This window comes from Pungitius pungitius, chromosome 15, assembly GCF_949316345.1.
Source record: "Pungitius pungitius chromosome 15, fPunPun2.1, whole genome shotgun sequence".
Taxonomy (NCBI): domain Eukaryota; kingdom Metazoa; phylum Chordata; class Actinopteri; order Perciformes; family Gasterosteidae; genus Pungitius; species Pungitius pungitius.
This window is the reverse complement of record NC_084914.1, coordinates 1,859,400-1,885,216: the sequence shown is the minus strand read 5'-3', so window position 1 is coordinate 1,885,216 and position 25,817 is coordinate 1,859,400. Positions and strand designations below refer to the sequence as shown.

Here is a 25,817-nt window from a genome sequence, read left to right as displayed (position 1 = left end):
ATTACAAATCACTTTATAAGAAACAAAACATTTGGATATAATCAGCATTACACCATTTTAACCCAATTATTTAACAGCATCTCATTCACTGAATATTCAAGCAGTTTAACGTCTGAAGGAAAAGTCGAGTCAGATTTATTTTGTGGGATCTGACCAGCGGACTCGTCTCGGCCCTGTTGTTGCTGGACGGACTGATCGGACGGACCTGGAGCTGCTGGAAGGTGGGTTCCTGTAAACTAGCTTACAGCTAACGTTTTGAAACCTGAAGACAAAATGTAGCATTCAACTAGCGGCCTAGCGCTACACCTGAAGGCCTCTGTTACACAGTCTGTGGCGCTCAGCATCATCTAAACAGTAAGAAACGTAAAGATTTGTTGGAGGGTAGATGTTTTTGTGCTACGCAGTGTTTGGCCCTTCACCCCTGCTTACAGTCTTTGTGCTAAGCTAGGCTAACAGTTCCAGGAATGCTTCCAGTCTTTGTGCTAAGCTAAGCTAGCCACGTCCTCATTGTTTCCTGAAATGTTGGACCGTTCTTTTAAAACTAGTATATAATGTGAAGTATTGGTAGTATACAAAGTATTGGTCTCTAGTCAACCCTCTAAATAATGCAAAGCTTTTGTGTCTCCGTGTCGCCCCTCAATTTAGTTTTGTGCATCTACTGACACCCAAAGCTGAGGGAGGGCCGGGGGGGGGGGGGGGGGGGCGGGGCGTTGTGTGGCGAAGGTCACATGTTTCGCAGCCGGTAGCGGAAGCGCACGTCGGCGGCCGGCAGCAGGATCCCCAGTCCGGCTCTACTGGTGTCCAGCGTGGCCCCGGCCTGCCCTTCCTCCAGCTGCAGGTCCACGTAGAGCAGCAGCAGGCACAGGAACTGCTTGATCTCGTTAACGGCCAAGAACCGCCCGGGACACCGCGAGGACCCCGAGCCGAATGGCATGAGGTAATACCGCAGCCGCTGGCCGTCTTTGTAGAAGTCCGTCTTCTCTACGCCGTCCTGCAGGAAACGGTCGGCTCGGAACGACTGAAACAAGAGAAGAAGACAAGTAAAGACATTTTAGGATTAATAGTCAGACGTTCAACAGCTTAAAACTCCTCAAACTGAGCAGAAAAAATCCAAAGTGACGTACTCAAGGCATCGAAATATCAGTTGACAAACTAATTTAAAACATCCGCTTTAGTTTGTCCTTAGACCAAATCTAGACTGAAGAGGACATAGAGACCTGTCAATCAACGTGTAGCCCCGCCCTAAAGCATCCCCTAAATGGACCATAATATAAATAAATAAATGAACATGATGCTGCATTGAAGAAGACTTGAAACTAGAGACTGAGACCACAAACCCGTGTTTACAATGTTTACTGAGGGAATAAATCAAGAGAGAAGTAGAGTCATTTCCTCATAGACGTCTATGGGAGCAGAGGAGTCGCCCCCTGCTGGTCACTACACAGAAGTAGAGTCATTTCCTCATAGACGTCTATGGGAGCAGAGGAGTCGCCCCCTGCTGGTCACTACACAGAAGTAGAGTCATTTCCTCATAGACGTCTATGGGAGCAGAGGAGTCGCCCCCTGCTGGTCACTACACAGAAGTAGAGTCATTTCCTCATAGACGTCTATGGGAGCAGAGGAGTCGCCCCCTGCTGGTCACTACACAGAAGTAGAGTCATTTCCTCATAGACGTCTATGGGAGCAGAGGAGTCGCCCCCTGCTGGTCACTACACAGAACGCAGCTTTAACACATGGAGCTGGTGTCCTATCCCCAGGGACTCTGGTGAGTTGGGGAGAGGGGCATGGGGGGTCAAAGTTTAGGCGGCCGTACCTGCGGCTCCTCGTAGATCTCGGGGTCCATGTGCATGGTCTGAGGGTAGAGAGCAACGAAGTCTCCCCTCCTGACGGCCACTGAGCGCCCGGCATCCAGCCGCAAGCTGAAGTCCTCCTGGGCGACGCGGATGTTCATGGAGGCCGAGGAGAGGCGGAGGCTCTCACTAATGGCGCTCTCTGAGGACGAGAAGGGTCAGGGGTTACTCTATCTCCTCTGAACAGAAGAAGAAAGAGAGAGCAGGACTGACCCAGATACACCAGCTTCTCCAGCTGCTCCCTGTGGAGCCTCACGTCCTGGCTGCCGCTGACTCCTCCCCTGAGCTCCAGGACGGACTGAATCTCCCGGCGCGCCTCCCTTAGGGCCTCGGGGTGACTCGCCAGGTGGTACATGGCCCAGAAGGTGGCAGGGATGGTGTTTCCCACAGAGGCCCAGAGGATGGCGAAGTGTTGAGCTGGGGGGGGGGATTCATATTTAACAATGGAAGTTTCTCAATAAAAAAGCTCAACACATCTTAATTCTTCTCTAATATCGGTTTTGTATTCATGTGAAAACATCTGCATTTGTTCTATTAAAAACTACACTTTACAGATTACCTGTGAACACATCATGATAACGTGACATGTTCACAGCAGAGCCTGAACGCCTCATAGTGTAACTGAAGGAAAAACATCAGTGATGTCACTGAATCCTAAAGAGTCCTCCCGTAGCTTAGCGATGGAATCGTGACCATGAGTTCCTTTACAGCCTAAGGTCCCACTCAGGAAGCAGGAAGTGGGTACCAATACTTGTGGAATCCTGTCTACCTGCTTTGTCGACGTCCCTGAGAGCGTCGTACTGCTCGAACAGCTCCGATCGCGTCCTGATGAACAGCGAGGTGTCGGCCCAGCGTGACATCTTGTGCGGCAGGAAGTAGTCGATCAGCTTGTCCCTTACGGCCTTGGTCCGTCCCAGCAGCCGGATGGGGATCTGAGCGATGAGCAACGGGAACATGTTGTCGAACCGGACAAAGTCCCGCCTCAACAGGCCCGTGTCAGAGTGGCGGCTGGCGGACGCCGGCCTGCCGTAGATGGTGAGGAAGGTGGCCTCGAACATGATGGAGTTGCAGAACTCGTACATGCCGGCGCTCTTCCAGTCGCCGCTCGCCTCCCCTGGCAGCGGCCCGCCCAGGTAGTCCTGACGAAACAGTAGCATGAGGTTTCCCATCATGCTCTCCGTGAGGGCCGAGAGGCCGTCACCCTGGAGGAGCTGGAAGGTGCGGCCGATCTGCTCCGGCAGGCCGGGGAACTTGCCCCCGCGGATGGGCGGGTAGCCGAAGGTGACGGGCGCCACCTTATCGGAGAACTCGTGGAAGTCCAGCTGGCGGCCGTGTCTTATGACGCTGGGATACAGCAGTGGGTCCATGACGAAGGTCATGTATTTACCTGCAGGTAAATATTGATTTAAAGCACTGACTTTTGAACCTTTGGTTTCGTCTCAGAGGTCAAATACCAACCTGCTATCCGAACTGTGAAAACGTCCCCAAACTTCTTCTTGTGTTCTTCTAGAAACTTGTGGGCATCCCGACCGAACTCCAGAGCTTTGCCGATATACGGAATCCAGCCTTCGATGAGCGGAGGTTCACCATCTCGTCTACAGGACACAAGAAAAGCCATTTTACTCTTTCACCTGTACTCCAGTAACAGTGAGTAGAGTTTGAAGTACTCCAGTAACAGTGAGTAATGTTTAACGTACTCCAGTAACAGTGAGTAGAGATTGAAGTACTCCACTAACACCGAGCAGTTAAAGTACTCCATTAACAGTGAGTAAAGTTCAACGAACTCCAGTAACAGTGAGTAGAGGTTGAAGTACTTCACTAACACTGAGTAGAGTTTGAAGTATTCCAGTAACAGTGAGTAGAGGTTAAAGTACTCCACTAACAGTGAGTATAGTTTGAAGTACTACAGTAACAGTAAGTATAGTTCGAAGTACTCCTCTTGCTCAAAGGTACCTCTTGCGGCGTGGCAGCAGGAGGCCGAGGATCAGCAGCAGGAGGCCGAGCAGCAGCAGCATTATCGCGGACATCTCGGTGCTTGTGTCCGGAGAACCGACCTGAGGACTCGATCACCGAAAAAAAGTCAACACTGTGAAGTTACCCACTCACGCATGACTACATCCGGTCCAGTGCCTTCAAAATAAATTCCATGCCACTTTTTTACAAGAAAAAGGAACCACCTGTGGTCAGTAAAAGACGAGAGATGGGCCGGATCAGGATTCTCAGTCCCGACAAACAACGTGAAAGGGCTTGTGTTCTGGAGTCGAGACTCCCGGAGACATGAGGACAGAGGACGGTCGTTCTGCAGCGGGAACATCAGCTGATGACTCATGACGTCAGCTTCTCTAATACATTTAACACCGTTCTTGACTGTTAACAATTTTATACAATCAAACATGATGAATACTTGATGTTTGATACCTAATGAATATGTCCAATCAATGCAACTGGTTTAATGAATTTTATGTGACATCATTAGAGGCTCTAATAATTTTTTTATTTATTAATAATTTTATTTTAATATCATTATAGTAATTATATCTCAATAAAAACAAAAAATATATAACAGCATTAACAATTATAACAATAATACGAAGATAATAGATGATATCTCAGCTTCCTCGATAGGTTCACATTCCTATCTCTTCATGTAGGAACATGACTTTGAGGTTAGCGGGTAAACAGATTAGCAGGTACATGTTAGCGGGCAGACAGGTTAATTTTGTTTTGTCAATGCAATAGATAATTAAAACAGACCACAGATGAGTTTTATTTATTGAGCAATTGCATTATACATTGTGTATATTTCATATTGTTTATTCATACTAAATATTAATGATTTACAAGCATCATGCTAACATCTGACAACAGGCTAGAATGTGATTGGTCGGAGCGTGGTGTGGGCGAGCTATGAGCACACACTCACAGGTGAAACAAACGGAAGCATCACAGGAGAAACCTGAACGGTCATCAAAAGGTAATTTAAACCTTTTCAGAGGAAACTGCTGCTGCTGTAAAACCACAGAAGAAACTCATCATGTGATGTACTTCCGTCAAACTACTGGTTTCTTTAAGAAGGCATCAAAAAAAGACCTGTTTGTCTGATAATGAATCATCACCAATGTGCTTAAAGGAGACGTATCGTGCTCATGTTAACAATCGTACTCGTGTTTAGGATTTCACGTTCACATGCTTTGATGTTAAAGCAAATTGTTTTTTGAATGGTTAGCGCCCGTCTCTTTAAGCCCCCCCCCCCCCCCCCCCCCCCCAAAACAAGACCAATCTCTGCGCGAGTCCAGCGTTTGAGAAAATGTTTTCCCTCGGCTTACCGGGACATAGTCGTCATATATGAAATCCATCCTTTTGGTTGTTGTGCCTTCTGAGGCTGGACGCCATCTTGGTAAATGAACTGTGCAGCGACTAAAACGCTTTCTGAAGGTTGAGACCCCTCTTGGTCCGATGATGTCGCAAAACCACAGAGCTTCCAAACAAGTTGTATTTATTAAATAATGATATAGGGATCATGAAAAAAATGCTTTGTTGACATGCAGACAGCCGCATGAACGTGTAGAAGACCTTTGCAAGTGGAATATTCGGAATACGTCCCCTTTAACAAAGAGTAAAAAAGTGGAAATAAATAGTTTTTATAATAGTCATTTAGCTGAGAAGCTGCACAGAAATCATACATAACTTTGACACAAACAAGAAATACAAAAAAGTGCCACTGACCTTTGAACTTGACTTAATAAGAAACAAAATGGCAGCTAGACGCCAAGAGAGCATCTCTGGGGGTTTGGCTAACGGGTTAGCGGTTAGCTGCAGCTATCCTGGCTCACGCCGCCACATTGGAGACACCTGCAGCATATTTAAAGGCCTCTGGTTTCCAATCACTAAGGCCATGGACCTGATGAAGTCATGAGGACACTGATTAACAGAACCGCCTCAGAGGACCCGAAGGTACCGCCGACCGAAAACCAGACCTCAAAAACCTCTCCGTGTCAAACACATAATGACCCAAAGGCCGGAGGGAGGAAGGGACTTCCTGTTCATCTGCGTTCAGTGCCGCGTTAAGGGGTGGATGTCACCAGTAGAAGGAGCGGGACAGGAAGTTGGTGGCGGCGCCCAGCCAGCTGTTCCCATCCGGGCCAGAACCCACGCGGCTCACCACTTTGTCGGGCTCCTGAGACGGACTCTCCTCCTCCGGCAGGTAGTCTGGCAGGTCCACGCCCGGCTGAGCCGGGGCCGAGCCGTCCTCCGCCAGCGGGACGAAGACCTGGAGACGAAAGCATTAGTCGTGCGGCCGCGTAAAGGATGTAGAAAGCTAATGGAGTCCCACAGGGAAACCTGTTGGGTCCCCTGGGAGTTTTATTTATTATTAAATATAAATAAATAAATGCTGAATATCCCTTTATGTAAATACAGTTGCTGAATGTTATGAACAGTTTCTGAAGGGGGGGGTGGGGGGGGGGGGGGGGGGGGGGGGGGGGCGCTACAGGCCAGGGTCATAAAACCTGACCTCGTCTCCGTTCTCCGCTCTCACCACCTGCTGAGCCGTCATCACCTGAGTGGAGGCGATCGCAGAGGCCAGATCCTGAAAGACAGGGTTCAAAGCTTTATCAAGTCCGTGATCAGATTTTAAAAAACATTTGTTATGTCCGTTGTCCCATTTGTGAAGCCGGATGGAAAACTGATATTAGTTTAATTCCATTAGCAGGAGTGATAAGGTCAACCCACCACAACTCCCACTGACACCACGAACACGACCTTCTGAGCTCCATTTTGAAAGCACAGAGCGAAGCTTCCAGGTAAAACACCAACGCTGAGAAGAAGAAGAAGAAGAGTCCCGATCAGCGCCTCACCTCGGCCTTCAGGTCCGATCGGATCCGGACCACGCACCTCTTCGTGGTCATCTGGAAGGTGAAGCTGATGACGCCTCTGATCCTCAGCAGGGCCTCCTCGCACTGACCCCTGCGACCCTGACGGGGGAGAGGAGGAGCGTTACGGGCGTAGAAGGAGGAGGAACCAGAGAAGAAGAAGTAGACGTCGAAGGTTCGGCTCACATAGTCGTCCAGGCCGTCGATGTGCAGGACCACGGTCTTGGCCCTCTTGTTGCTGGAGCCCATGAAGAACTGCGCCTTCCGGCGGCTGCTGCTGCTGACGACCTCCTGCTCTCGCCCAGAGGAGGAGCAGGACCGCAGGAGCTCATAGATCTCAGAGGCCAGCAGCTTCGTCTCTCCGGGGGTCGTGGACCTGGACGTCAGAACCGGAACAGCTTCTACTTTCTAGTTGTTACTCTCTTATTTTACTGAAGTGGTGTCTGAAGAGGATTCTGATTTATAACAAATAAAAACAAGTAACTAACTGAACTCACTTATTTTACTGCTAATTCTCATTTAGTAAGAATTAAAAAGATTTAAACAAATTATCTTAATATTATACAAATCTAATTTGATCATAATTACTTAAAGAACTAAATATATTGTGATTGTACCTTGAAAATGACCTAATTCATTAATTACTCATTCTGTTTCTGCACCATGTGTTTTAGGTTGGTTGACCTTTGGATTTGTTGATGTTTATAGAGTTGAGGTTATACTGCCTCCTTCTTTTTATTAAGCAAACAGAAGTAAAAAGGCTGAAGGTTAGAGGAGCATTGTCACAGCTCGCTTCCACGCTGACAACGAGGACATGGCGGTCCGGACTCACTTCTGCGTGACGTTCTGGAGGCTCGGCAGCATCCCCAGCTCCTCCTTCAGCTGCTCCTGGTTGGCCCGGTACTCGGCCAGGTACCGGATAGCCTGGGATCAATAACCACATCTCAGTGAAGGTGTGACATTGAGGGCCCTCGTGTGCTCCGTGTCCGGGCGGAGGCTCACCAGGAGGGCGGAGTAGACCACCTGCGGGTTGGGGCTGTCCAGGAACAGGATGAGGCCCGGCAGGCAGCCCCGGTCCTGGACGATGGCCCTGCGGTTCATGGGGTCGGCCGCCAGGTCCCTCAGCTGGTTGACGACGGCCAGCGGGTCCGGCTCCGCACTCATGGCCTCCAGTGGCCCATAGGAGGGGCCCCTGGGGACAGATATCCAGTATTAGTGTTCAATCAACAGGAATGTTCTCTTTTAAACTAGCAAACCCGAGTTATCATCGTACGGTTTTTGGGATTCTTCTTTGCTTTATTCCATTCACATTGACGTTACATCTGTTTGCGACTGCCATGTGGGTTTAGTACGTTCACGATTCGACGTTTAGCTTCTTAAGAGATAACGTCACGATCTCCTGACCTGGACAGCAAAATCTATTACATTACTCGTGATGTTAATACATACATGTTAACGAATCCACGCAATCTCATAAATATCAATATTTACATTTCTAACTACTGCAGGAAAGTTGTTTTGATGAGAGAAAGTATAAGACTCACTCGGGCGACGATCAAAGAGCTTTTATTGCGCTATTTGGAGGTGTTGAGACGGGTGTCTTATTGTGAAAGGCCAGAATTCCCGGATATGTTGTCACCATCGATGGTCATTTTGGTGACTCTTTAATCAACGTTTAATCTCCGCGAGAAACAAACGTTAAAATGACGATGTACGTCCGTCCGGGTCCTTCAGCGGCGCGCGGCTCATTCTCCGGCGTTAGCCTCCTTTCACGGACTCTGGTTACGGAAATTGTTACTCTCATAATTAAAACAGTATTGGGCTCGAACGGTAAAGAGCTAACGCCTTTATTAACACCGTTAAATCACCTGAAAACATTACACGATCATTTTTATCAATTAATAGTTTTTCCGGATAGTTAGCTAAAAACCTGCCAACCTGGCAGGTTTTCCTGCAGTAGTTAGACATGTAAATATTTATATATATATATTCGTGAGATTTGAGACGTAGATTCGTTGACATGAATTATGAATTAACATCACTTTCGTTTCGCGGGCGATCGACAAAAAAAAAGACCGGAAACAGCGTCAAATGATGCGGGTCCAGGTCCGGAATGTACTAACTTTCGCTGTCAGTTCAGGAAACAGTGACGTAATTATTCCGCACGGCACGTGACCGACGCGTCGGTCTCTGTTCTTTACCTCTCGTTTCTTCTGAAATGTGTAAATTAACATCACTTACTAGACCGTTCTAGAGTCAATGTCCGGTCTAGTCTCTTAACACCGTGATGCACCACCGGCAGCTGGTGTGGCCGGCCCGGGGCTTCGATGGCGCATCTCGGGGTTAGAGCCGCTATGAGAGCCGAGAGCTGTGGAGGAATGCTAATGCTAACGGCGCTCACCTGTCTCCAGCCACCGGCACCGGGCTAACAGCTAAAGTTAGCTTCTCCTCCCTTAAACAAGGCGAGCAGCACGCGACAGTTAACACCCTGGAAACGAATAAATCTGTGGTTTCAGTAAATAAAATATGCATTCACAGCGAGATAAACAAACTGCTGATGTTGTTTCTGCGTAAAAGCAAACTGCGAGGCCACGTGTCAGCAATACGGCCTGTGATTAAACGGCTGTTCGCCGTCTGATCCTACTGACCAATGGGCTGCGTTGTTCTTAGAGTTAAAGATCCCACCCACCACTCAGTGCTTAACCACACAGGAGTACCAGCACCAAGTTATTTATCTATCAATATCTTATATTGACAAATTTGTATCGTTAGTTACTGGAAACACTTCAGAATTACCTCGCACTGCAATACACCTCAGAAGTACATGTTGTACTTTTCACGGTACTACACCTCAGAGGTACAAGTTGTACCTTTTACTGTACTACACCTCAGAGGCACAAGTTGTACTTCTCACAGTACAACACCTCGGAGGCACAAGTTGTACCTTTCACAGTACAACACCTCAGAGGGACAAGTTGTACCTTTTACTGTACTACGCCCCGTAAGCTGAAATAAGGACCTGTGTAGTAGTTGGTGTTGTTGTCCTACAGGGGGCAGCAGAGGCCTGACTGTCCTCCACACACTGCGGGTTTGGTGAGTGGAGCTTCTTGTCCATCCCAAAGGTGACCTCATGGCCGTCACTGCCTCCATGCGCAGGGACACGTGAACTGACCCATTGACAGTCTCTGTGTACCACCGGGACAGCAAACCCACAGTCTGTGTACAGCAACGTGACTGCGCCTCGCTGAGCGTTTGCACATCTGTAAAAGGTGGAGTCTGAGCTGGTGGAGAAACATTCTTGATATGTGAACCCAAATAGTGGATATCCATCAAGGTGTCAGGGTTCCTCCTCTCACTGCAGCCATGAAACACTGGATGGGAAACATGCTTATTCTGACTCTCTGGCTAGGTAACTTTTTAAAGCTCCTGATAGTTCTGCTTCATTCAATCATCCTTATTGATTCATCTCTTCTTCCTCAGAGTGTTCGGCAGAAGACACAGTGATCCAGTCCACAGGAGATGTCTTTGCAACGGAAGGACACACAGTTACTCTTGACTGTACATTTAAAATAAGTGTTAGCATTAATGTATATTTGTTCTGGTACAAACAAGTCAATAACCATCTGAAGTACATTTTGAGACGTGATACTTTTAAAACAGAAGATAATTCTCCAGAGTTCCAGAAGGACAGATTTGATGCTACAATCAGCAATGCGTCAGTTCCACTCAACATCTCGTCTGCTGCAGTGTCAGACTCTGCTGTGTACTACTGTGCTGTGAGGCCCACAGTGACAGGAAACACCTAAACCCTGTACGAGAACCTCTGGAGCAAAAACAACACTGTAAACCATCCACCAAAGGGAATCTCCATCTGAGTAACCTCAGCAAGATGTGAGAATATTATATGGATTATTTAAAGAAACAGAAGAAAGGCACAAAACAACGCTTGATTAAAAGAACTGATGATAATGAGGTGTTGTGTAATATTTCTCATATGACAAACACTTCATCATTTAGTAGAAATAAATGTACTCTGACATCTAAAGGAGCTGAAATTAAATTGAATCAACAATTATTCTAACAATGAAATGAACACATATGTTGAAATTGTTCATTTTCTGAAACACTTAGTGATCACATGGAAAGTATCTCATCAATATATTTACTATTATGTTTACTCCACAACTAAAATCAAAAAGTTTGATAAATGATCTTCATTAGTTGGGTTTCATCACACACTCCATTGGTTTTGTTTTTTTCATTTGAATAAAGCTTTTCTGTTGTTTTGTCAGGTTGTGATTTCATGTGGTGTTCCACAGGGTACAATCATAGGTCCTCTCATTTAAATTGACACCCTCTGTATGCTTCCCTTGGGCGATGTTAACAGAAAACTCTGCATATACTTCCATTGTTATGTAGACAATTCTCAACTGTAGCTGTCGATCAAGCCAGATGAGACCAACCAGCTTGTTAGACTTCAACAATGTCTTGGAGACATCAAAACTTGGATGACCAGCAGCTTTCTGATGCGAAACTCAGAAAAAACAGAATTTATCTTGATAGGCCCAAAGTACCTTCAACGTCAGCTAAACAGGGTTTCATCTCACACTCAGGTGTTCATTGGTTTGGTTCTTTCATTTTAAATGAAGTTTTTCTGTTTTGTCAGGTTGTGATTTCTTGTGGTGTTCCACAGGGTAGAATCATAGGTCCTCTCATTTAAATTGGCATGCTTTTGATGAAATTATGGTTGAACTGAACATTTGTTTCTTCTGTGTTTTTGATTATATGTGATCATGAGGTGTATTAAATAACAAAAACGGTAACTTGTTTATTACATGAGAAGTGCAAGTTGCCGGCTTCATATTCACATCAATGTAAAAAGGCCTGGAAACCTTCCAACAATTAACTTTGTCCTTCAATTGTTTAACCGACAGGATGTGATTTTAAAATTTAAAAGTTGTCTTTTATTGTTAAGTATAGCACTCATAGTCATCTTAATAATCATTTAAAATCATCAACAGTCTTTAAATTTGGAGTATGAATGAGTCTTTCTGGTATTTAATGATCCTGGACCAGTGATACATATTAACAGCAACAATTTGTAACTTCTGTTTCTTAATTAGACACCAAAAAATTAAAAGCTTTGCACCTCTAAAAAGTAAAAGATTCTGCTCTGAGTCTGGAGGAACAACAGGAGGAAGAGTAAAATAAGTAAAAACAGATCCTAAGAGGAGATGATGAGGTTCAGGGAGGAGCTCAGACGTTACTGAACTATAGAAGAGATGAACTTCTACATTCAACAGGGTTCAATATACGAAGCCTCAACATCTCCTTCATTCAACATGCTGTCATCACTGATGTTTCTAGTTATTCTAAAAGGTTTGTTACTTTCTGCATTGAGGAAATTCTTCATTCCATTTGTTCCTGAATGATTTAGTGAATGAGTTTTGTAAAATGTTCTAACAGAGTTTTCTCTTCTTTTAGGATTCAGCTGTGAAGAACTCAAACCAGTGAAGACAGAAGAGAACAGTGTAGAAGACACAACTGTTACTCTGTCCTACATTTACTCCAAACAGGCAACTGGTAGTGATTATTTCTTCTGGTATCGACAATATCCAGGAAAAGCACCAGAGTTCCTCATCTCCCACTTAGGATCAGGAGGATTATTGAATAGTCCAAAGTCTAATCTGGTGATCAAAGTTGATGGAAACCGAATCAGTCTGAACATCTCGTCTGCTGCAGTGTCAGACTCTGCTGTGTACTACTGTGCTGTGAAGCCCACAGTGACAGGAAACACCAAAACCGTGTACAAGAACCTCTGGAGCAAAGACAACACTGCAAACCATCCACCAGAGGGAGTCTTCATCTGAATAACCCCGGATGCCTCAGTCTGGTTTCTTTCTAACCCTGAAATAGTTGTTATGAAGAACTATATGTAGTATAGCAATGTGACATGAGTCTCCTCCTCCTTGCTGCAGAGGTGGCTACATGGCGTAAAACGGTTTGATTGCAAGTGGGAACATCCGACCAAAGACGTGTCCACACTGAGCACTCAGTTACAACGTCTCACCTCTGTGAACATGGACAAACTTGCTGCTGTTTTGTTCTTCTCGACCCTCGTAGGTACGTATGTGGATGACAGTAAAACCTGAAATGTACCTTTAGAAGTTGACCTGTAATGGACACAGATCTAGATGTCATCAATAATAATGGATTAATAACTATTTAAAACCATCTTTTGTTTTCTCTACAACATCATCATAGAGTCATGGTTTTCAGCTGAAGAATCTCACACTTTGTAAGAGATCTCTTTATATTTCCTGTGGTCATCCTCACCAGGTAACACCTTGGAAGATGATATTACTGCCAGCACTGCTGAAGTTCTTTCATCAGAGGGCTTCAGTGTTTTCCTGTCCTGTGACTACTCCATTAAAGCCAATAATCTCCAGTGGTATCGACAGTATCCGGGGTCATCTCCTCAGTTCCTTCTCCTGATCACTGATACTACACAGCCGTCAGTGGTGAAAGCACAACCTCCACACCCTGGGATGACTGCTGAACTGAATAAGGAAAGAAATAGAGTCCATCTGAACATCTCGTCTGCTGCAGTGTCAGACTCTGCTGTGTACTACTGTGCTGTGACGCCCACAGTGACAGGAAACACCAAAACCCTGTACAAGAACCTTTGGAGCAAAGACAACACTGCACACCATCCACCAGAGGGAGTCTCGCTCTGAATAACCTCAGCAGGATGTGTTGATATTGTCTGTATTATTTATAATGGTGAAAAACACAAAGATAATCACAAGGAAAAAGTCTGATTGGAGGAACTGATGATAATGGGATCCTTGTGAAATATTTCTCATAAGAACAACAATTCATAATGGAGTGGAAATAAAAAAAAACTGTTGTGTTCCACAGATCATAAGTCTCATTGCAATTGAAAAACCTTGGAAGAAATGTTAATTGGATTAAACATATGTTTCCTCTGTGTTTCATACTATATGTGATCATGAGTTTTATTAAAATACAACTTGTTTATTATATGAGAAGTACAAGTGGCCGGCTTTAGTCTCACATCAATGTAAAAAGGTCTGAAAACCTCCCTACAATTAACTTTTTCCTTCAATTATTTTAAAGTACAGATTGTGATTTTACATCTTGCTGAGTCGTATTTTGATATTAAGTATACTGCCGTAGTCATCTTATTAATCATTTAAAAACATCAGCGACCTCTAAATTGGGAGTAGTGCTGCTGCTATTGCACACAAATTTCCCCTTGGGTATAAATGAAGTAAATATCTATCTTTCTAAAAATCTGTAATAGGTGATACATATTTACAGCTCTGTTTTGTAAATCTTGTTGTTAATTAGACACCAAAAAAGTAAAAGCTTTGCACCTCTAGAAAGTAAAAGATTCTGCTCTGAGTCTGTCAACAGGAGGAAGAGTAACAGAAGTACAAACAGATCCTAAGAGGAGATGATGAGGTTCTGGGAGGAGCTCAGACGTTACTGAACTATAGAAGAGATGAACTTCTACTTTCAACAGGGTTCAATATACGAAGCCTCAACATCTCCTTCATTCAAAATGCTGTCATCACTGATGCTTCTAGTTATTCTCAAAGGTTTGTTTATTTCTGCATTGAGGAAATGCTTCATTCCATTTGTTCCTGAATTATTTAGTGAATGAAATTGTTCTAACAGAGTTTTCTCTTCTTTTAGGATTCAGTTGTGAAGAACTCAAACCAGTGAAGACAGAAGAGAACAGTGTAGAAGACACAACTGTTACTCTGTCCTACATTTACTCCGAACAGGCAACTTATTTCTTCTGGTATCGACAATATCCAGGAAAACCACCAAAGCTCCTCGTCTCCCACTCTGCTACAGGGACTGTGGGAATAAATGAAATTGATGGACTGAACGTCAAAGTGGATGAAAACCGAATCAGCCTGAACATCTCGTCTGCTGCAGTGTCAAACTCTGCTGTGTACTACTGTGCTGTGAGGCCCACAGTGACAGGAAACACCAAAACCCTGTACAAGAACCTCTGGTGCAAAGACAACACTGTACACCATCCACCAGAGGGAGTCTCCATCTGAATACTTGGTCTAACACAGGATGCCTTTGTAACCCTGAGACAGTTGTTGTGAAGAACTATATGTAGTATAGCAATGTGACATGAGTCTCCTCCTCCTTGCTGCAGAGGTGGCTACATGGCGTAAAACGGTTTGATTGCAGTTGGGAACATCCGACCAAAGACGTGTCCACACTGAGCACTCAGTTACAACGTCTCACCTCTGTGAACATGGAAAAACTTGCTGCTGTTTTGTTTTTCTTGACCCTCGAAGGTACGTATGTACACAGATCTAGATTTCACTAATAATGGGTTAATAAATATTTAACAGAATTTTTTGTTTTGTTTACAACATCATCATAGAGTCATGGTTTTCCGCAAAGGAATCTCACACTTTGTAAGAGATATCTTTATATTTCCTGTGGTCATCCTCACCAGGTAACACCTTGGAAGATGATATTACTGCCAGCACTGCTGAAGTTCTTTCATCAGGAGGCTTCAGTGTTTCCCTGTCCTGTGACTACTCCATTAAAGCCTATAATCTCCAGTGGTATCGACAGTATCCGGGGTCATCTCCTCAGTTCCTTCTCCTGATCACTGATACTACACAGCCCTCAGTGGTGAAAGGACAACCTCCACACCCTGGGATGACTGCTGAACTGAATAAGGAAAGAAATAAAGTCCATCTGAATATCTCGTCTGCTGCAGTGTCAGACTCTGCTGTGTACTACTGTGCTGTGACGCCCACAGTGACAGGAAACACCAAAACTCTGTACAAGAACCTCTGGAGCAAAGACAACACTGCAAACCATCCACCAGAGGGAGTCTCGCTCTGAATAACCTCAGCAGGATGTGAAGATAGCATCTATTACTCCTCACCCTAGTGACTCCCACGTCACCACTGTGGCGGGCTCCTTCCGTTTCCTGGGCTCCATCATCACGCAGAACCTCAAGTGGGAGCTGAACATCAGTTCCATCACCAAGAAGGCTCAGCAGAGGATGTTCTTCCTGACGCAGCTGAAGAAATTCAACTTGCCAAAGACGATGATGGTGCACTTCTACAGGGCCATTGAGTCCATCCACTGCTCCTCCATCACTGTGTGGTACGCTGCAGCCACAGCCAAGGACAAGGGCAGGTTGCAGTGTGTAATCCTGTCTGCAGAGAGGGTGATTGGCTACAATCTTCTGTCTCTCCAGGACTTGTTCGCTTCCAGGACTTTGAAGCGGTCTAGAAAGATTGTTGCCGACCCCTCTCACCTTTGACGTGAACTGATTGTGCCCCTTCCATCCGACAGGAGGCTGAGGTCCATCACGACTAAGACCTTCCGCCACACTAACAAATTCTTCCCATCGGCAGTGGGGCTCATCAACCGAGTCCTGGTCCCCCTGACTGACTCTGACTCCATGTACATACACTTTCACTCGTCGCTTTCTGTAGCTGGTGCACCTTATCTCTATTTTTATTTTTTCTCTATTTCTTAACTTACTAACCCATTGCATATTTTATTATATTTAATCTTATATCTGCACTACATTGTCTGTTGCCCATCATTATTGTCTGCTGTTATGCACCAACCGCCAAGTCAAATTCCATATGTATAATATATCCGACATATTATGGCAATAAACGTTTCCGGATTCCTGATTCCTGATGAGAAGTGCAAGTTGCCGCCTTCAGTTTTACATCAATGTAAAAAGGCCTGGTAACCTTCCAACAATTAACTTTGTCCTTCAATTGTTTAAACGATAGGATGTGATTTTACAACTTAAAGGTTGTCTTTTATTGTTAAGTATAGCACTCATAGTCATCTTAATAATCATTTGAAATCATCAACAGTCTTTAAATTTGGAGTATAAATGAGTCTTTCCGGTATTTAATAATCCTGGACCAGTGATACATATTCACAGCTACAATTTGTAACTTCTGTTTCTTAATTAGACACCAAAAAATGAAAAGCTTTGCACCTCTAAAAAGTAAAAGATTCTGCTCTGAGTCTGGAGGAACAACAGGAGGAGAAGTAGAATAAGTAAATACAGATCCTAAGAGGAGATGATGAGGTTCTGGGAGGAGCTCAGACGTTACTGAACTATAGAAGAGATGAACTTCTACATTCAACAGGGTTCAATGTACGAAGCCTCAACATCTCCTTCATTCAACATGCTGTCATCGCTGATGTTTCTAATTATTCTCAAAGGTTTGTTACTTTCTGCATTGAGGAAATGCTTCATTCCATTTGATCCTGAATGATTAAGTGAATGAAAATGTTCTAACAGAGTTATCTCTTCTTTTAGGATTCAGCTGTGAAGAACTCAAACCAGTGAAGACAGAAGAGAACAGTGTAGAAGACACAACTGTTACTCTGTCCTACATTTACTCCAAACAGGCAACTGGTAGTGATGTTTTCTTCTGGTATCGACAATATCCAGGAAAAGCACCAGAGTTCCTCATCTCCCACTTAGGATCAGGAGGATTATTGAATAGTCCAAAGTCTAAACTGATGATCAAAGTGGATGGAAACCGAATCAGTCTGAACATCTCGTCTGCTGCAGTGTCAGACTCGGCTGTGTACTACTGTGCTGTGAAGCCCACAGTGACAGGAAACACCAAAAACCTGTACAAGAACCTCTGGAGCAAAGACATCACTGCACACCATCCACCAGAGGGAGTCTTCATCTGAATAACCCAGAATGCCTCAGTCTGGATTCTTCCTAACCCTGAGACAGTTGTTGTGAAGAACTATATGTAAAATAGCAATGTGACATGAGTCTCCTCCTCCTTGCTGCAGAGGTGGCTACATGGCGTAAAACGGTTTGATTGCAGTTGGGAACATCCGACCAAAGACGTGTCCACACTGAGCACTCAGTTACAACGTCTCACCTCTGTTAACATGGACAAACTTGCTGCTGTTTTGTTCTTCTCGACCCTCGTAGGTACGTATGTGGATGACAGTAAAACCTGAAATGTACCTTTAGGAGTTGACCTGTAATGGACACAGATCTAGATGTCATCACTAATAGTGGATCAATAACTATTTAACACCATCTTTTGTTTTCTCTACAACATCATCATTGAGTCATGGTTTTCAGCTGAAGAATCTCACACTTTGTAAGAGATCTCTTTATATTTCCTGTGGTCATCCTCACCAGGTAACACCTTGGAAGATGATATTACTGCCAGCACTGCTGAAGTTCTTTCATCAGAGGGCTTCAGTGTTTCCCTGTCCTGTGACTACTCCATTAAAGCTGATAATCTCCAGTGGTATCGACAGTATCCGGGGTCATCTCCTCAGTTCCTTCTCCTGATCACTGATACTACACAGCCCTCAGTGGTGAAAGCACAACCTCCACACCCTGGGATGACTGCTGAACTGAATAAGGAAAGAAATAGAGTCCATCTGAACATCTCGTCTGCTGCAGTGTCAGACTCTGCTGTGTACTACTGTGCTGTGAGGCCCACAGTGACAGGAAACACCAAAACCCTGTACAAGAACCTCTAGAGCAAAGACAACACTGCACACCATCCACCAGAGGGAGTCTCCATCTGAGTAACCTCAGCAGGATGTGAGAATATTATATGGAATATTTAAAGAAACAGAAGGAAGGCACAAAACAAAGCTTGATTAAAATAACTGATGATAATGAGGTGTTGTGTAATATTTCTCATATGACAAACACTTCATTATTTAGTAGAAATAAATGTACTTTGACATCTAAAGGAGCTGAAATTAAATTGAATCAACAATTATTCTAACAATGAAATGAACACATATGTTAAAATTGTTCATTTTCTGAAACACTTAGTGATCACATGTAAAGTATCGCATCAATATATTTACTATTATGTTTACTCCACACCTAAAATCAAACAGTTTGATAAATGATTTTCATTTGTTGGGTTTCATTACACACTCCATTGGTTTTGTTTTTTTCATTTGAATGAAGCTTTTCTGTTGTTTTGTCAGGTTGTGATTTCATGTGGTGTTCCACAGGGTACAATCATAGGTCCTCTCATTTAAATTGACACCCTCTGTATGCTTCCCTTGGGCAACGTTAACAGAAAACTCTGCATATACTTCCATTGTTATGTAGACAATACTCAACTGTATCTGTCGATCAAGCCAGATGAGACCAACAAGCTTGTTAGACTTCAACAATGTCTTGGAGACATCAAAACTTTGATGACCAGCAGCTTTCTGATGCAAAACTCAGAAAAAACTGAATTCATCTTGATAGGCCCAAAGTACCTTCAACGTCAACTAAACTGGGTTTCATCTCACACTCAGGTGTTCATTTGTTTTGTTCTTTCATTTTAAATGAAGTTTTTCTGTTGTTTTGTCAGGTTGTGATTTCTTGTGGTGTTCCACAGGGTACAATCATAGGTCCTCTCATTTAAATTGGCATGCTTTTGATGAAATTATAGTTGAACTGAACATTTGTTTCTTCTGTGTTTTTGATTATATGTGATCATGAGGTGTATTAAATAACAAAAACGATAACTTGTTTATTACATGAGAAGTGCAAGTTGCCGCCTTCAGATTCACATCAATGTAAAAAGGCCTGGAAACCTTCCAACAATTAACTTTGTCCTTCAATTGTTTAATCGACAGGATGTGATTTTACAACTTAAAGGTTGTCATTTATTGTTAAGTATAGCACTCATAGTCATCTTAATAATCATTTAAAATCATCAACAGTCTTTAAATTTGGAGTATAAATGAGTCTTTCTGGTATTTAATAATCCTGGACCAGTGATACATATTCACAGCTATAATTTGTAACTTCTGTTTCTTAATTAGACACCAAAAAATTAAAAGCTTTGCACCTCTAAAAAGTGGGAGACTCTGCTCTGAGTCTGGAGGAACAACAGGAGGAAGAGTAAAATAAGTAAAAACAGATCCTAAGAGGAGATGATGAGGTTCTGGGAGGAGCTCAGACGTTACTGAACTATAGAAGAGATGAACTTCTACATTCAACAGGGTTCAATGTACGAAGCCTCAACATCTCCTTCATTCAACATGCTGTCAACACTGATGTTTCTAGTTATTCTCAAAGGTTTGTTAGTTTCTGCATTGAGGAAATCTTTCATTCCATTTGTTACTGAATGATTTAGTGAATTATTTTTATAAAATGTTCTAACAGAGTTATCTCTTCTTTTAGGATTCAGCTGTGAAGAACTCAAACCAGTGAAGACAGAAGAGAACAGTGTAGAAGACACAACTGTTACTCTGTCCTACATTTACTCCAAACAGACATTTAGTGGTGATTATTTCTACTGGTATCGACAATATCCAGGAAAACCACCAGAGCTCCTCGTCTCCCACTCTGCTACAGGGACTGTGGGAATAAATGAAATCGATGGACTGAGGGTCAAAGTTGATGAAAACCGAATCAGTCTGAACATCTCGTCTGCTGCAGTGTCACACTCTGCTGTGTACTACTGTGCTGTGAGGCCCACAGTGACAGGAAACACCAAAACCCTGTACAAGAACCTCTGGAGCAAAGACATCACTGTACACCATCCACCAGAGGGAGTCTCCCTCTGAATAACGTCAGCAGGATGTGATGATATTGTCTGGATTATTTATAATGGTGAAAAAAACAAAGAAAATCCTAATGAAAAAGCCGGATTGAAAGAACTGATGATAATGGGATCCTTGTGAAATATTTCTCATATGAACAACAATTCATAATGGAGTGGAAATTAAAAATAACTGTTGTGTTCCACAGGGTACAATCATAAGTATTATTGCAATTGAAAAACTTTCAAAGAAATGTTAATTGTATTAAACATGTTTCCTCTGTGTTTCATACTATATGTGATCATGAGGTTTATTAAAATACAACTTGTTTATTATATGAGAAGTACAAGTGGCCGGCTTTAGTCTCACATCAATGTAAAAAGGTCTGAAAACCTTCCTACAATTAACTTTTTCCTTCAATTATTTTAAAATACAGATTGTGATTTTACATCTTGCTGAGTCGTATTTTGATATTAAGTATACTGCCGTAGTCATCTTATTAATCATTTAAAAACATCAGCGACCTCTGAATTGGGAGTAGTGCTGCTGCTATTGCACACAAATTTCCCCTTGGGTATAAATGAAGTAAATATCTTTCTTTCTAAAAATCTGTAATAGGTGATACATATTTACAGCTCTGTTTTGTAAATCTTGTTATTAATTAGACACCAAAAAAGTAAAAGCTTTGCACCTCTAGAAAGTAAAAGATTCTGCTCTGAGTCTGTCAACAGGAGGAAGAGTAACAGAAGTACAAACAGATCCTAAGAGGAGATGATGAGGTTCTGGGAGGAGCTCAGACGTTACTGAACTATAGAAGAGATGAACTTCTACATTCGACATAGTTCAATGTACGAAGCCTCAACATCTCTTTCATTCAACATGCTGTCATCACTGATGCTTCTAGTTATTCTAAAAGGTTTGTTACTTTCTGCATTGATGAAATGCTTCATTCCATTTGTTCCTGAATGATTTAGTAAATGAGTTTTGTCAAATGGTCTAACATAGTTATCTCTTCTTTTAGGATTCAGCTGTGAAGAACTCAAACCAGTGAAGACAGAGGAGAACAGTGTAGAAGACACAACTGTTACTCTGTCCTACATTTACTCCAAACAGGCAACTGGTAGTGATTATTTCTTCTGGTATCGACAATTTCCAGGAAAAAGCCCAGATTTCCTGATCGGGCACGTTGGAAGACAACATGCAAAAAGCTCTAGACTGTCTGTTAAAGTGAGTGATGATAAAACCAGAATGGATCTGAACATCTCGTCTGCTGCAGTGTCAGACTCTGCTGTGTATTACTGTGCTGTGAAGCCCACAGTGACAGGAAACACCAAAACCCTGTACAAGAACCTCTGGAGCAAAGACAACACTGCACACCATCCACCAGAGGGAGTCTCACTCTCAATAAGTTCAGCAGGATGTGAAACTAGCGTATAATAACCTTCACCCTGTGTGACTCTTGTTCACCACTGTGGTTGGCTCCTTCCGTTTCCTGGGCTCCATAATCACGCAGAACCTCAAGTGGGAGCTGAACATCAGTTCCGTCACCAAGAAGGCCCAGCAGAGGATGTTCTTCCTGATGCACTTAACGAAATTAAACTTGGCAAAGACGATGATGGTGCACTTCTACACGGCCATCATTGAGTCCATCCACTGCTCCTCCATTAACGTTTGGTACGCTGCAGCCACAGCCAAGGACAAGGGCAGGTTGCAGTGTGTCATCCGCTCTGCAGAGAGGGTGATTGGCTGCAATCTGCTGTCTCTCCAGGACTTGTTCGCTTCCAGGACTTTGAAGTACTGTCTGCTGTTATGCACCAACCGCCACGTCAAATTCCATATATATAATATGTCTAACATATTATGGTAATAAACATTTCCTGATTCCTGATTCCTGATGAGAAGTGGAAGTTGCTTGCTTTAGATTCACATCAATGTAAAAAGGTCTGAAAACCTTCCTACAATTAACTTTCTCCTTCAATTCTTTAAACTACAGAATGTGATTTTACATCTTGCTTACATCTCACTCTTTTGATGTTAAATATACTGCCATAGACATCTTATTTATCATTTAAAAACATCAGCTGTCTTTAAATTAGGAGTATAATTGAATCTTTCTGGTATTTAATAATCCTGAATAGGTGATACAAAATGTAGCTGTGAATATGTAACTACTGTTATTAACCCTCTTGTTACCTTTAAATGTAATAACATCTTTTACCATTGTGGTCAATTTGACCCCAGCAATTTCAACACCCAGAAAATGATTAAATTATATTTTTTTCCCCAGGTTTATTTATTAGGAAATGTCTGCTAGTTTCTTGAATACATAAATAGGGCATTCAATTTTTAAAAAGAGGCACCCACCCCCTTAAAAATCCAGAAATACCTGTTAAGCGACTATGGAGAAATATGCAGATCGGAATAAAATGTCACTGATTGACATGCCATTTATAAGTGATAATTTTTATAATAATATCCTATACATATATAGATTATATTATTATATCTTTCCAGTGTGAGGAGCCTAAATGCTTGTTGTTGCTTTGCCTTTTGACTTGTACATTCTTGCCAAAAAGAGCAACCCAATGTAGGCCTCCTGGTCGGTCACATCCAAGTCTTTCCAACTCTCCCTGTACACACCCATGCCCTCTAAATTCATCATCTCAAGTCCATCCTTTTCCATTGGTATTATCCATCCACTCAACTTCAAACCACTTATCCTGCACACAGGGTCGCGGGGGGGGGGGCTGGAGTCTATCCCAGCCAATTTCAAGTAAGAGACAGGGTACACCCTGGATCAGTCGCCAGCCAATCGCAGGGCAACACATAGACAAACAACCATTCACACTCACATCCATACACCTACAGGCAATATAGAGGTCCCAATCAACCTAATTCCCAGCACATGTCTTTGGACTGTGGGAGGAAGCAAGAGTACCCAGAGAGAACCCACACAGACACAGGGAGAACATGCAGACTCCACACAGAAAGGCCACTGGGTGGAGTCAAACCCAGGACCTTCTTGCTGTGAGGTGACGGTGCTAACCACCACACCACCGTGCCACTCTTGATGGCGTTATGAAGAGGTTAAATTATGATGACATTAGAAGCACTAAGTCTACCTGTTGTTCATGTGGGGAGACGGACCATAATAACTTCACATTTTTGGAGGGCAGAGTGTTTTATGGAGGTTGAGAGACAACAGGAGGGTCAACAAAGAGGGTCTTTTTCCCATCAGAGGAGGATGCCTCGTAATCAGGGTCCTTCTCAACATCATCTTTTGTCTCAGACACATTCTCCTCTACGTCACATGATCCAATAGCTCTGACAAAACGTCATTGACAGAAAATCTTTCTTAGTGGTCAGTCTCACAGTAGCCCCTCGTGCAGCGGTCCCAGCTCCATCCCCCAAACCCAAATAGGTTAAAACGTGTTACTTTGTAGATTATTTGATAATATACTGCAGGTGCAAGTGCTTGGGTTTGCAGGTGCAGATTTTGTGTCTGACCTGTGGACGACCTGATTAGTTTTATACAGCTTAAACGGCCTGGGAAAGAACACTGATGCGTAAAACATGTGAACAGGACATTGAAAACATATCATCATGTTCATTTTATGTTTACCCAGTTGTCCCTGTTAAATTAGGAAAAGTCATGAAATTAAAAAAGAAAAAAAATTATGTTAGTTATCTATTTAGAGACGTTGAACATCGAATGGGGTCAAATTGACCACAAAAGTAATAGGAGGTTTAGTTAGGCACCAAAAAAGTAAAAGCTTTGCACCTCTAGAAAGTCAAAGATTCTGCTCTGAGTCTGTCAACAGGAAGAAGAGTAAAAGAAGTAAAAACAGATCCTAAGAGGAGACGCTGAGGTTCAGGGAGGAGCTCAGACGTTACTGAACTATAGAAGAGATGAACTTCTACATTCAACAGGGTTCAATATACGAAGCTTCAACATCTCCTTCATTCAACATGCTGTCATCACTGATGTTTCTAGTTATTCTGAAAGGTTTGTTACTTTCTGCACTGAGGAAATGCTCCATTCCATTTGTTCCTGAATGATTTAGTGAATGAAATTGTTCTAACAGAGTTTTCTCTTCTTTTAGGATTCAGTTGTGAAGAACTCAAACCAGTGAAGACAGAAGAGAACAGTGTAGAAGACAAAACTGTTACTCTGTCCTACATTTACTCCAAACAGGCATTTAGTGGTGATTATTTCTTCTGGTATCGACAATATCCAGGAAAACCACCAACGGTCTTCGTCTCCCACTCTGCTACAGGGACTTTGGGAATAAATGAAATTGATGGACTGAACGTCAAAGTTGATGGAAACCGAATCAGTCTGAACATCTCGTCTGCTGCAGTGTCAGACTCTGCTGTGTACTACTGTGCTGTGATGCCCACAGTGACAGGAAACACCAAAACCCTGTACAAGAACCTTTGGAGCAAAGACAACACTGTACACCATCCACCAGAGGGAGTCTCCCTCTGAATAAACTCAGCAGGATGTGGTGATATTGTCTGGATTGTTTATAGTGGTGAAAAAAATGAAGATAATCACAAGGAAAAAGTCTGATTGAAGGAACTGATGATAATGGGATCCTTGTGAAATATTTCTCATATGAACAACAATTCCAAATGGAGTGGAAATTTTAAATAAACTGTTGTGTTCCAAAGGGTACAATCATAAGTCTTTTTGCAATTGAAAAACTTTGGAAGAAATTATTATTGAATTAAACAATATGTTTCCTCTGTGTTTCATACTATATGTGATCATGAAGTTTATTAAACTACAACTTGTTTATTATATGAGAAGTACAAGTGGCCGGCTTTAGTCTCACATCAATGTAAAAAGGTCTGAAAACCTTCCTACAATTAACTTTTTCCTTCAATTATTTTAAAGTACAGATTGTGATTTTACATCTTGCTGAGTCGTATTTTGATATTAAGTATACTGCCGTAGTCATCTTATTAATCATTTAAAAACATCAGCGACCTCTGAATTGGGAGTAGTGCTGCTGCTATTGCACACAAATTTCCCCTTGGGGATAAATGAAGTAAATATCTAACTTTCTAAAAATCTGTAATAGGTGATACATATTTACAGCTCTGTTTTGTAAATCTTGTTATTAATTAGAAACCAAAGAAAGTAAAAGCTTTGCACCTCTAGAAAGTAGGAGGCTCTGCTCTGAGTCTGTCAACAGGAGGAAGAGTAACAGAAGTAAAAACAGATCCTAAGAGGAGATGCTGAGGTTCAGGGAGGAGCTCAGACGTTACTGAACTATAGAAGAGATGAACTTCTACATTCAACAGGGTTCAATGTACGAAGCCTCAACATCTCCTTCATTCAACATGCTGTCATCACTGATGTTTCTAGTTATTCTAAAAGGTTTGTTACTTTCTGCATTGAGGAAATACTTCATTCCATATGTTCCTGAATGATTTAGTGAATGACTTTTGTAAAATGTTCTAACATAGTTATCTCTTCTTTTAGGATTCAGTTGTG

General features: G+C 42.8%; 2 protein-coding genes and 4 gene segments (V, D, J or C); 4 read left to right on the top strand and 2 right to left on the bottom strand.

Moving 5' to 3' along the window:
• Positions 1-41: 41 nt before the first annotated feature.
• Positions 42-5,878, bottom strand: LOC119209380 (cytochrome P450 7B1). The gene is made up of 7 exons (XM_062557653.1): positions 5,177-5,878; positions 3,804-4,149; positions 3,309-3,445; positions 2,620-3,237; positions 2,064-2,267; positions 1,814-1,992; positions 42-1,018 (listed from the first exon to the last, which is right to left on the bottom strand). Exons 2-7 carry the CDS (start codon positions 3,875-3,877, stop codon positions 725-727), a joined length of 1,506 nt encoding a protein of 501 aa, XP_062413637.1. The 5' UTR covers positions 3,878-4,149; positions 5,177-5,878; the 3' UTR covers positions 42-724.
• Positions 5,879-5,914: 36 nt separating this feature from the next.
• Positions 5,915-9,468, bottom strand: LOC119209381 (armadillo repeat-containing protein 1-like). Of its 2 annotated transcripts, none has more exons than XM_037458678.2 (7): positions 9,123-9,468; positions 7,724-7,913; positions 7,554-7,645; positions 6,908-7,097; positions 6,707-6,823; positions 6,364-6,438; positions 5,915-6,120 (listed from the first exon to the last, which is right to left on the bottom strand). In XM_037458678.2, the coding sequence occupies exons 1-7, from the start codon at positions 9,251-9,253 to the stop codon at positions 5,929-5,931; spliced, it is 987 nt and encodes a 328-aa protein (XP_037314575.2). In that variant the 5' UTR covers positions 9,254-9,468; the 3' UTR covers positions 5,915-5,928. The 2 variants fall into 2 exon arrangements, with proteins under 2 accessions (XP_037314575.2, XP_062413638.1); XM_062557654.1 differs by lacking the exon at positions 9,123-9,468 and adding an exon at positions 8,963-9,116.
• Positions 9,469-12,010: 2,542 nt separating this feature from the next.
• Positions 12,011-12,646, top strand: LOC134105263 (T cell receptor alpha variable 3-like). The segment is given in 3 exon segments: positions 12,011-12,100; positions 12,206-12,525; positions 12,638-12,646. Coding segments are annotated over 3 exon segments (366 nt in total).
• Positions 12,614-13,542, top strand: LOC119209533 (T cell receptor alpha variable 9-2-like). The segment is given in 2 exon segments: positions 12,614-12,844; positions 13,061-13,542. Coding segments are annotated over 2 exon segments (441 nt in total).
• A 1,358-nt stretch (positions 13,543-14,900) lies between these two features.
• Positions 14,901-15,714, top strand: LOC119209865 (T cell receptor alpha variable 9-2-like). The segment is given in 2 exon segments: positions 14,901-15,069; positions 15,234-15,714. Coding segments are annotated over 2 exon segments (441 nt in total).
• Positions 15,715-17,592: 1,878 nt separating this feature from the next.
• On the top strand, positions 17,593-18,274 carry LOC119209527 (T cell receptor alpha variable 3-like; the record flags this gene model as incomplete). The annotated part of the segment is given in 2 exon segments: positions 17,593-17,726; positions 17,943-18,274. Coding segments are annotated over 2 exon segments (375 nt in total), but the record flags the coding sequence as incomplete, so codon positions are not given.
• Positions 18,275-25,817: the final 7,543 nt, after the last annotated feature.